The sequence below is a fragment of the Triturus cristatus genome, chromosome 11 (assembly GCF_964204655.1).
Source record: "Triturus cristatus chromosome 11, aTriCri1.1, whole genome shotgun sequence".
In the NCBI taxonomy this organism is placed as follows: Eukaryota; Metazoa; Chordata; class Amphibia; order Caudata; family Salamandridae; genus Triturus; species Triturus cristatus.
In genome coordinates, this window is record NC_140594.1 from 290,733,310 (window position 1) to 290,745,423 (window position 12,114).

Below are 12,114 nucleotides of genomic sequence, written 5' to 3' on the forward strand. Positions count from 1 at the left end.
ATTTAGATACCTTCAAGCCCGCAGTGCATTACAAAGCGATATACCCAAAGATATGGACCTACCGGTCTCCTCGCCCCTAGAGGACAGACTGCTAGATGATTACCTCCAAGAAAAAGCCATTTTGTTGACTTATTGTAAAATACTAAATCAACACACACTGGACACTCCGGGGAAGACTCGTGCAGAATGGGTGGATGACGTTGGGGACATTAGCGATGAAGATTGGCAGGAGGCTCTGCCATCCCCCGCGAGGTGGCGATTAGATCCAGTTTTAAATTTATCCAACTTAAATTACTGCATCGAGCCTACTACACCAGCTCGGTAGTTGTCAAGATGGGTATTTTGGGGTCCTCAGCCTGTCCCAGGGAGTGTGGTCAACCTGGCACCTACCTACACCAGTGGTGGGGCTGCCTGGTTCTTCAGACATACTGGGGAAAGGTCACAGCAGCGATGTCATCTGTTTGCCATAAAGCTTTGGAGGTTTCACCTCGCTTATGTCTTCTTAACATTTGGGAGGCCACCGACTTGTCGAGAGCTGAGAGAATGTGGGTTGTATGGTGGCGAAGCGGAACCTAGCCAGGATGCGAAAAGGGGTGGTTAAGCCACGGTTTAGGGACTGAGAGTCTGATATGGACTGCTGCATGCAAGCGGAGAGGGTCATATACGAAGGCAGAGGCTGCCCACAAAAATGGACGAGGATCTGGGGTCAATGGAATGTGAGCAGGGGGGATGATCTGTACACCGTTCAGCAATGATCCCCCACTTTCAGCTGATCAGGAAGCAGAGTAATGTGTTGCTTACGATGTAATGTACATAACACTTGACTGCATTGTTGACCCCATGGATCATTGTGACAATCGCCGGATTTCTGTAATGAGATTGATGAAAATGATAGACACTGCACTACACCGCACTTTATTATTCTTTGTTTGTATTGCTTTGCTTTTTGTTTCTTTTTAAAAAGATTGGAGAGAAAAAAAAACATACACACTTCTCTTCCTCCATCAGGAGCATGAATGGAAACAACAGTCAAAACAACATAATATAGTGAAACTAACTTGGCTTACTCAGTCTCTGCAGATCATATAAGGTCAGGTGACAAAAGATGGTTCTTACTGAGGAAGGATAACAGCCACAGCCGGAAGGGATCAAAGTAATGTTTCTGATCTACAATTTAAATGCATTCACTTCAATTTCCCCTCCACAGTGTACCGACTCTCCAATAACCACACACACCCATTGAGTAATCAAAGTCTGTTCAATCGCAACCTGGGTCTGAGGATCCCATCCACCTCTTCTCGCTCACCTGCTTCCTGGCCTTCTCCTCCCGTGCTTGGGCCTTCATCTGTTGAACCTCCAAGGAGTCTGCTTTACGCCTGCGCATAAAGAGGTCATGGTTTCCAATACAAAGCTGCAAGATCTTTGGAAAATGGAAATATGAGAACACGTCAAGAAAAGTAACATTACATCCTATAATAAGAAAATGCAGAACGACTCATCTGGGATTCTGTGACTTGAACCTTTAGAAGCAATAATTTTAAACAGTAAAAGAGGTATCAAGAGCTTCATGTGCATTAAGCTGTATAGTTTATTAAAAAAAAGTGTTGCAAAGAAAGGATACGGTTGCAAGGAAACGATACAGGGGAAGGGGAGAATAATTAACTGGCAACAGCACATGGCGGGCGATTGGGACTGTGCAGGTATCAACACAATCAAAAATTTTATGTTTAATGAAAATTCTAATAAAATACTACATTCAAATAAATGGCAAGTGCACCTTGTCCTTAGACTCTAGGTACATTAGGAGAGCTATGTTTGGACAATAATTCACCAGAAGCTCATAATGCTCTGGCAACCATTGCCTTCGCCATCAATATTTTCCCCTAAACACAATAACGTTCAATATTTGTTTGTGGCTTTACTTCTAGTTGCATACATAACTTCTAAGAATGCACATCAATAAATGCAAGATATACTTTCCTCATGCATATCTGCGACTTTAAAATACCTCATGCAAAGTGATTTATGGTAACTGCTGATAAATTAAACAAATAAGATTTTCGTATCAGTCTAATAGGTTTTAGGATTTCTTTATACATGAGGTTACCTCAAACACCATTTAGTGAACTCAGTAAGTTAACCTATGTTGTTAGGGTAAAAATTAGTGAGGTGAAAGGCAAAGAAATATTAAGACAAACCCAATTTGGATATCAACAAAGGATGCATACCAGTGTTGTCTTTTCTAACAAGGTTTGGCCAAATCACTAGCATCAAGATTACTACTGAACCATGGTTGCCCTTTGCCTCAACTGTCTGTAGACTGATCAACCTACCCTTCACTCCAACAATTTGGTTTGGCTTGGTTCATGAAAACAAAGTGGTTAGCGCGGCCAATTTATAGACCAGAGGGTTTGAGCAAAAAGCTTTAAATGGAAAGAGAAAAGGAGAATTCTGTAAGATTCCAAAATCAAGAAAAGTCATTAAATGCAGAAATAGGTAAGAAGGGTTTAATCATCAAGGCACAGTACTGCTCAGTCACGGTCCAACAGCAGAATGATCAGAGATTCCAATTCTAATTGGAATCATAACTAACACATAACTAACTGAGTGGCAGGTGCCAGGATTAAAAGTATACAGAAATTAAAGGGGAAGAAACACAAAAAGGGAAAAGGGAAAACAAGGCAATGTAACACACTTTCTCCCCTTAGGAGAAACTATGAAGCAACATTAATACATTTTGTAACTCGTCTGACATTCCATACTTTCCCGTCCTGGGTAACAACACTATTACAATTTGCATTCACAACCTTAATAGGTCTCCCAAATTTCAACTCACTTTTAGATACAATACCAGGCTTGCGTATTCTGACCCATTCTTCAACATCAAAAGTAGGATCCTTGACTTTCATGTGGAAATCATAATAATGTTTACTTTTGAGTTGTTTTGCTTCCACCTTTTGAGCCACATCATTATGTTTGATTTCAGAGTTGTAACTCTAAGTAACTTTTTTAAACCACCAAGGGCACAGCTTGGAAATGGGAGCTCTACCTCTTAATAAACAGAATGGTGAGACTTCAGTGGTAGTGTGAGGAGTAATCCGGTACAACCATAACTTCTCTCTCAATATATCATTCCACTGGGCATCAAAGTTACGTGCCCACAAAATGTCTTGCTTGAGAACCCTGTTGTATCTCTCTATCTGACCATTCATACAAAGCTGTGGTAACATGACGAACATTTGAAAACTTGAGAAAGTCAAACATCTCATGAGATTTGAATTGCACCCCATTGTCAGATACGAGAGCCTCAGGATAACCTTCGCGGGCAAATCCTCATCGCCAGTGTAAGATTCCAAAATCAAGAAAGTCATAAAATCCAGAAATAGGTAAGGAGGGTTTAATCATCAAGGCACAGTACTGCTCAGTCCAGGTCCAACAGCAGAATGATCAGAGATTCCAATTCTAATTGGAATCATAACTAACACATAACTAACTGAGTGGCAGGTGCCAGGATTAAAAGTATACAGAAATTAAAGGGGAAGAAACACAAAAAGAGAAAAGGGAAAACAAGGCAATGTAACATATGCCTTTGGGGTCTAATATTGAAATAGATAAGCTTATTCAAGAACAAACCTGAAGCAATAAGCTGGGACTGTGCAAATTAATATGTTCTGCTGTGCCTTATTTATGACTTGATAAAGATGTAATGTTTATGAAGAAGACCAGAGTTGATCGCAAGAACAAATGGTCCTGCCAGCTTCCAGGGAGCTGTCAGTAAACTGGGCAGGGCAGAACTTTATTATTTATAATAGTCCTTGCCCAACCAAAAGACGTCACCAATGCAATTGTCGTGCAGTGCCCTCCGAGATCTGGACCAATCGGACAGATGCCCCTGATGCTGCGCCCACTGGAACTTCAGATCCCACTGCAGAGCCCGCATATGCCACCTGGCATGATCGACCGGCAGGAGACAATGAGGCCCAGAAGCCTCAGGGTCATCCTGACCGAAACCCGGGATAGAGGCTGAAAGATCGGAATCATAGCACGAATATCCCGGACTCGCTGTTCGGGAGGATAAACCCAAAGCTGTGTCGTGTCCAGAACCGCTCAGAAGAAAAGGAGCTTCTGAGAGGGAATCAGGTGCGACTTCGGCACGTTGATGGAGAGCTCCAGCAAATGCAGGAGGTCGGCCGTAGTCTGGAGGTGGGAGAAGACTGCCTGGGGCGAGCACGCCTTCAACAACCAGTCATCGAGATGGGGAAGACTGGAACCGATGATCTGAGCAGATGAGCTGCGACCACCGCCATCACTTTCGTGAACACCCGAGGGGCGCTGGTAAGGCCAAAGGGGAGCACGGTAAACTGAAAGTGCTCGTGGCCTACCGGGAACCGCTGGTAATGCCAGTGGGTCGGCAGGACGGGGATGTGAAAATAAGCGTCCTGCAAGTCCAACGCTACCATCCATTCTCCAGGGTCAAGTGCAACCAGACCTGAACCAGGGTCAACATTTTGAACTTCTCCTTCCGGAGGAAGCGGTTGAACATCCTGAGACCCAAGATGGAACACAGGCCCTTGCCCTTCTTGGGCACCAGAAAGTAGTGGGAATAGCAACCACAACCTAATTCTGGGGCAGGAACGCGCTTGATGGCTCCCTTGGCAAAAAGAGCCGTAACTTCCTGTTGGAGAAGGGCCAGATGGTCCCCCTGACATGCGATGGTACTGGGGTGGCATGGTTGGAGGAATAGTCTCAAAGGGGAGGGAGTAGCCCCTTCTGACTGTATGCAAAACCCACCTGTCCGACGTGATGGTGCGCCAGTGGGGGAGGTGATGGCGAATCCTGCCGCCCACTGGCATTTGATGGGCCTGAAAGGTCGGACTAGGAAGGTTTGGAGGCTGCTGCAGAGGGGTCGGTGGTGGACTGGCCCGCCCGCTGGCCCCCGGAACCACGTCGGCAGTTCCCACGTCCTTGGCCGAGCTTGCGCTGGCCTGTAGCTCTGAAAGGAACGTGTCGGGGAACCCCTTCCTTAGCAACAAAAGGGGCGAAAAGCAGACCGCGCAGGGAGCGTAGTAGAGAGGCCCAAGGACTTGGCCGTAGCCCGAGTGTCCTTGAAGAGCTCTAGCTCTGTCTGCCTTATCGCCGAACAGGCGACTGCCATCAAAGGGCAGGTCTATCAAGGTGTTCTGGACATCCCCAGAAAAGCCAGTCGTCCTCATCCAGGCATGATGACGAAGCATCACCGACGTTGAAATAGTCCTACCCAGTGAGCCGGCAGTGTCCAGTCCACAGCAGTTGGCTAACTTTGCTGCGTCTCTCCCCTTGGCAACAGCACGGGAGGGCACAGCCCAGGCCTCCTGCGGACACTGAGGCAGCACTTGCGCCACCGTATCTCACTCAGAGTGGGAATAACGGCCCAAGAGGCATGCGGCGTTCACCGACCACAGCCCTAAGCTGGAGGAAGAAAACAATTTCTTCCCAAACTGATCCAGCTTCTTGGATTCCCTGTCTGGTGGTGTGGTAGGGAAGGCACCTTGGGACGCTGAGGCTTGGACTACCAAGCTCTCGGGGATGGGGTGTTGGGAGAGGAAAGTGGGGTCGCCCGGGCGGTGGCGTCGAGCAACCATCCTATCCACAGGAGCCCCAGTGGTGGGCCTGGACCAGCTGGCCAAAAGGATGTCCGTGAGGGCTTCATTAAACGGCAGCAGGGGCTAAGAAGAACTAGCTGCCGGTTAAAGCACCTCTGTCAGGAGGTTAGTCCTGACTGCCACAGTAGGTAGCTCGAGGTGTAGGCCCTCTGCTGCCCTACGCAACACCACTGCGTAAGACGCTCCCTCCTCCTTAGCCACCATGGGAGGAGACAACATGTTAAGGTCTGGTGACATGTCCAGACCACTGGCATACCTCAGGTCCTCTATCTAGTCCTGATCGTGTGCCAGCTGAGCAGTGAGAGGGTCCTCAGACCCCTCCCAGTCTTCCTCACCCTCTCTGGTTGCCATACTGGCTGAAAATGGCCAGGGTGGAATGCAGGCACAAAAGTACCCATCGGCATCGGTTGCAGCGTCGGTCGATGCCAGTCCGGCTCCGTATCCACATCAGGGTGAAAGCCAGTGTCAGCCGGCGTCGGCTGAGGACTTTGTGCTGGTGGAATTGGCGCCGGTGGAGGTGTTACAGGGTCGACCGGCGCCGATCCGGATCCAGGCCTGGATCCAAGGGGGCCCTGCGGAGCCGAGGCCAGAGCCGTCGGCATCGAAAGCCTAGCGCCCCCAACCGAGACCGCGGGCCCAAAGGCGCACCAGCGGAGTCGGGCTGCCCAAAGATGGAATGCATCGCTTTGTAAAACTGACGAAGCTGGGCAGGGGTCGCTGCCCGTCCTGGGAAGGGAGGGAAGGCCGGAGTCGACCCTGAAGGCTCCGCACGGGGAGCCGCGGGAGGAGCACCACCCCCACCCTGTGTCTTTTAGGCCGACAGACGAGGGGAAGTCGAAGAGCGACGATGCTTCTTTGACTTCTTTTTGTGCTTAGACTTACCTGATTCCGAGTGAGAAGACTTCGATGAGGAGTGATGGCGGCTCCGCGATCGGTCCTGTGATTTCCCGGACGACCGGGACCTCACACAACTCTGAGCCGACTGCCGGGCCTTGAGGAACTTTCGGGACCGCTCCCGCAAAGACTTCGGGCCATGGTTCCAGAGATGGAGCACGACTTGGGGTCATGGTCACGCTCCAGGCAGTAGAGGTACATGCAGTGCGGCTCCGTCACCGACATCAGTCGGTTACAGGAACCATAGGCCTTGAAACGGGGCATCCCTTGTGCACCAGGAGTCGATGTAGACTTGAAAAAGAAGTCGACAAAAGTCGCAAAAAAGTCAGTCAAAAAATGACTGGAGGTACCGCTCTCTTCGGATCTGCAGAACGCTGCAACCAGACTCATCATGGATCTCCCTAGACTAACCCACATCACTCCCTACCACAGGGAACTCGACTCGCTCCCTGTATAGAATAGATGCCAGTTCAAGCTCCTGACCCATGCATACAAGGCCCTAGACAACTACGGACCTGCGTACTTCAACCACTTCCTGAACTTCCATTAGCCCACCAGACGCCTCCACTCTGCGTCCCTTTCTCTAACCCTCACCCCATGCATCAGACGTACCAGATGCAGAGGACGCTCCTTCTTCTACCTAGCAGTGAAGACATGGAATGAGCTACCCATCTCTTCCAGTATTCCAAAAGTCCATGAAGGCCTGGCTACTCTGCTTACCAACTGGACCCTTGCAGCACCTGGATACCCCCACCCAAGTGACAAGTAGCGCTCTACAAATCTACTGATTGATTGATACCCTGGAGGAGGCCAGTTTTATTTGCACAGTCCACGACTGGATCAAATCTTTTTTGGGAGGAAAAGTAAGTGGTGGCTCTACCACCTTTCTTATTTGAAGAAAAACCTCTAAGATGTAGTGTCCAACAAGGATCTATTCTGTTCTTCCCTATCTGTTTCCTGCTCCAGCAGGAAGGTTTATATGTACTCAGATGAAACCCTGCTTATTTTCAGTCTGCCTCACTCCAGTGCTCCGAACTACCTAGACAAGGTGCAAGTTCCAAGGCCAAATCTGAATCAATTATTCACTGGTGGATGGCTCCCAACTTTGAGGCTGAATCCAACAAAGTCCAAGATCTTGCTTGTGTCAGGAGATCTGTGTAGCTGTAATCATAGGCCCGTCTCCCACTTCTTTAAACAGGTACAAGACCCTGGAGTCCTGCTGCACAACACCCTTTCCCTAGAACTTCAAGCTGCAAGAGTCACCTGCACGTTTTAACCAATCGCATACTTAATACATCGCAAAAACTTTGGTTCCAGGTCTTCCACCGTTCTAGATATTGATCAAGGCTCTGTATTGGTTCTAGTTGCTTGGTGTTTTAAGGGTTAGGTGACAGACTCTGGCAGTAATCTTTGGTTCCAGATGCCCACAAGCTCCATTCTTGTAGGTTTTTCACTGCTCTCCCTAGTAGGTTCTGGATGTATGCTTTAAAAAACAATTTAAGTTATAATTTCCGGCTGAGAATGGCAAAGAAAAATAGGCCTATGCTGCAGCTCTGTAGAAACTTCAAGGCCACTCGCACTGCTGGATAGAGAGGGTATACACATTCTACATGTCAAAAGAACAAAGAGAAGCAGCAGAGTATGGACCCTTGGGAATATAAACCAGAAGACAACAGCAGAGTCTCTGAATGGCAGACTGATCACACCTGTGGCACACCACTAGAGCAAATCAGTGAGGAGGCATGAACATTTGAGAGACCACAATAGAGATGTGGACGGTGAGTTGCAAGGATAGAGGATTTGATATAAAACACCGGCCAATCCTCTCCAGCCTTTGTTCTAAAGAAAAGGAGGGGGTACACCTTGCATGGTGTAAGGGAGTAGGGAGCAAATAACAGCACAGCATCTAACCCACCTTATGAGCAGTGGCCTCATGGGGATTTGATGAGGTTGAGAAGTCATGAAAAGAGTATACACAGACCAGTGAATGCTAATAAAGTGTGACCATAAGCAAACAACTAGCAAGAAGCTACCAGCAAAGAAACAAAGTCAGGAGAGTTTGATAGATTTCTAACACGTCAGTGGAATGCAAAGGTAGGACGCAATATTATCCCCAACATAAACCAAGCCCTAACAGAGGTTGACTTAAAATTATAACAAGCCACTTTAAAACAGGACCTGTAGAAAACAGTCACAGACAACTGGAGTACACTTAAGGAGATCTGTGTAAAGGTATTTACAACTTGAAGCTGGACCTATAATATATGGCTCACAGCCTTAAGTGGGTGGAGAACCAATTAACACTGAACGCAAGCTGCAGATCAAAGTGTACATACGATATTGGCCATCTAGAAACTGAAGCAAAACTCCTACTAGACAAGTAGCAAGACCTGGAGACTAGATCTTATAGAGAAGATATCAGAGTACATAATTTTAAAGAAGCCATGAACTGGGTGCGCATTTGAGTTCTGAGGGAAACTGAGACTGCATCTTACCCCCGATTATTTCTTTTACCTATTTAGGGGCCGGGGAAGCCATCAGGGGGTCACCTGGGCGAGAGTAGCTTAAGGAAATTCAGCAGATGTGGAGCTACAAGGAAGAATTAAACCCTGTGCCACTCCCCTTTATACTAAGTTGAATTTTGGAGTATTTAGTACTGCTATGTGATTAAACCCAATTTCTTTTTCTGATAAGACCAGCCCTGTGCTAATCATTCAGTTTATTGTGTCTGTTCATTGACTGGTCAATGCTTAGCTCGGGCACCCCACGCTACCACCCTGAGAAGGCTGTGACTCTCCTCCACAGCTGGTTAGCATCCACCAGAAGTAAGGTGTAGGCCACAAAATGATGAGATGAATAAAGAAATTATAAGATGCAGAAAGCAAAGATACAAGTAAATTGGATGCATTAGAAAAGTTTCTTGTTGAAAAAAGTGATGTGGCTAAGATGGCTGCTTTACTACTAACTTTTCGAGTTGGCAGTAGAACTGTTAGTTTAGAGATATTCCAACATCCAAGAAATACTAGTGTCTCATTTGGAAGGTAAGGACATAAAATGTTTCTTTTTGAAAATGATGTTTTGTTAATGGTAATGGAAACAGAATCATCAATACAGTCACTCTTGAGTCTATTGGACTTTGAGAGGATCTGGGGGTTCAAAATAAACATTGATAAATCTAGAACTAGAAGCAAATCTTAGGCTGCAATTCTAGTTCCAATGAACAAGTTACCACTAAAGAACACGTTACTTACATTCGGTAACTCCTTTTGTGGTAGAGACTCTAGCTGACTGCAGATTCCTCTCCTTGTGAGCAATAACAGAAGACAGGCTGCAAACGGAAATTTTGTAGCAATTCTTTTGCACATTGGTAGGTGGCGCCGTGCAGTTCAATGACGGATCCGTTCTGCCCCAGATATGGAGTCGGGCCCCTATAGATAAACCACCTATGCATGTTGGCATCAGTTTCTTTCTAAACCCTGTCTGTGCAAATGGAAAGAAATCAACATGAAACAGTGTGCAGATGTTTTAAATTGATGGATCTTATTAATGGATAGTAAGAGTCAATTCCTCAGACAATGGGGGCGAGGGTGGGTCGGTGAGGATTCTGGAGTTAGAGTCTTTACCAGAAAAGGTGTTACCGAAGATAAATAACTTGTTCTTCTGATCGAGACTTCCAACTGCAGTCTTGTGAATAGATACCAAAGCAACATTCCAGTGGTGGGTCTGTGAAATGGCTCAGACCAGGAAATAATGCAGTACATTATCAGGCAAAATGCCTGGCCAATGTTATTTCTATGAGGAAGACTGCCCTAATGGTTAACAGGCAAAGAGGACAACTGTGCATCTGCTGGAAAGGAGTGCACATGAGATAGGAGAGAACCAAATAAGGGTCCCACTGTGGCATAAAAAAAAATGATGTTGGCTGGAACATGTGGGCCAACCGCTTCAAAAAAGCCCATCACAACAGGTGATTTTAAAAGAAAAGGTTGATCTGGTCACCCAGCATCCTGCATATACAGTATTGGTAGATGGATGCCTGGTTGCCAGAATAACAGCAACAATTTCGGGTACAAGATCGAAGGGTATCAACTGTTGCTGCTCAATCTGGCCAGAAGTTCCATGTACAACATTCTTCTCGACCAGTCCGGGGCCACTAGGATGACTTGTGCCAGTCTCTCTTGATATTTTTCAATACGCTGGGCAGGGAAGGGAAGGGTGGAAAGGGGTACAGGAGCTCCGAGTACAGGCAAAAGGTTTCTCCTAGAGGGGACTGCTGTGGGACCTCCAGCACGCAAAAGCTTTGACATAGTGCCTTCTCTGCGGTGGCAAATGGATTGAGCCAGGGTTCTACCTATTTGTGAAAGACACCCGGTGCTATTTCTAAGTGTAACTGTCATTTGTGGTCTGCTAGGCAACAGCTGATTCGTCTGCCCTGACATCCAAAGATACTGCTAGGTACTGTATGGTCAAGGATTTGCCCTGAGCATTCACGCATTTCCAGAGACGTAGAGCCTCCTGGCACACAGGACCTACAACCTCACACTGCCCTGTTTGTTGCAGTACCATATGGACTGTAAGCACCTGTGCCCAATTCCCCATTGATGGTTGGGACAAACGGCTTCAGTGCTGGCAAGTTGATGTGGAAGCGAGCTTCAGCTGGAAACCAGATTTCTTCAATCTTCTTTAATCCGAGATGAACTCCACAACCTCGCAATGAAGCATCCGTCATGACCGTTAGTTCCGAGTGGAGTAGGTAGAGGGTTCTGCCACTCATCCAATTACAGTGGAGTGGCCAACAATGCAGGACTTTCACAGTTTCCTTTTTAACCTGGATAGAATCTGAATGATTGCCTTGGTGCCAAGCCCACTGAAACGTCAAGTTCCGATGCAGACACCCCATGCACCATCTGGCATGATTCACAAGGTGGATGAAGGAAGTGAAGCAGCCTTAGAGCCTATCTCACTGAGAATAGCTTGCAACATCAGGATTATAGCCTGAATGTCCTTGACTAATTTACGAGGGGGGATGGCTGAGAAAAGCCATGTAACCAGGATGGCTCCAGTAAAGCGATTAAGTAGGAGTCAGTTGCGACTTTTGCACATTGATGGAAAAACCCAACGTCAACAGGTCGGACCTCATCTGGTGGTGTGTTGAAGAAAGTCCACCTTCAGCAACCAGACATCAAGATATGGGAAGACTGGTATTCCCAACCTCCGTAGATGAGCTGCGACCATCACATTTGTGAACACCCGAGATGCACTGGTCAGGCCAAAATGCAGCACAGAACTGGAAATGCTCGTAGCCTACCTGAAACCGCAGATAGCGTCTGTGGGACTGCCAGATGGAGATGTAACAAGCATTTACAATGCAATGGTCTCGGCAGTGTTAAAGTTAGAGCTATTGGCACTGCTCATGACATTATTTATGTTTATGTTTTTATTTTTAAAACATTTAACCCCTTGTGTGCCCATGACGAGCTGGACTCGTCATGGGCCGCGGTTGCGCTGTGCCCATGACGAGTCCAGCTCGTCATGAACCCCGCCCGCTAATGCAACGGCCGGCACAGGGCGGGGAAAG

General features: G+C 47.1%; 1 protein-coding gene across 2 annotated transcripts in view; it reads right to left on the reverse strand.

Moving 5' to 3' along the window:
- Positions 1–12,114, reverse strand: part of NF2 (NF2, moesin-ezrin-radixin like (MERLIN) tumor suppressor) — a 635,344-nt gene that overhangs the window by 318,991 nt on the left and 304,239 nt on the right. For both annotated transcript variants that reach the window (XM_085636353.1, XM_085636354.1), the window contains exon 10: positions 1,307–1,420. In XM_085636353.1, the coding sequence (XP_085492479.1) occupies positions 1,307–1,420 (114 nt within the window). The remainder of the gene's footprint in view (positions 1–1,306; positions 1,421–12,114) is intronic.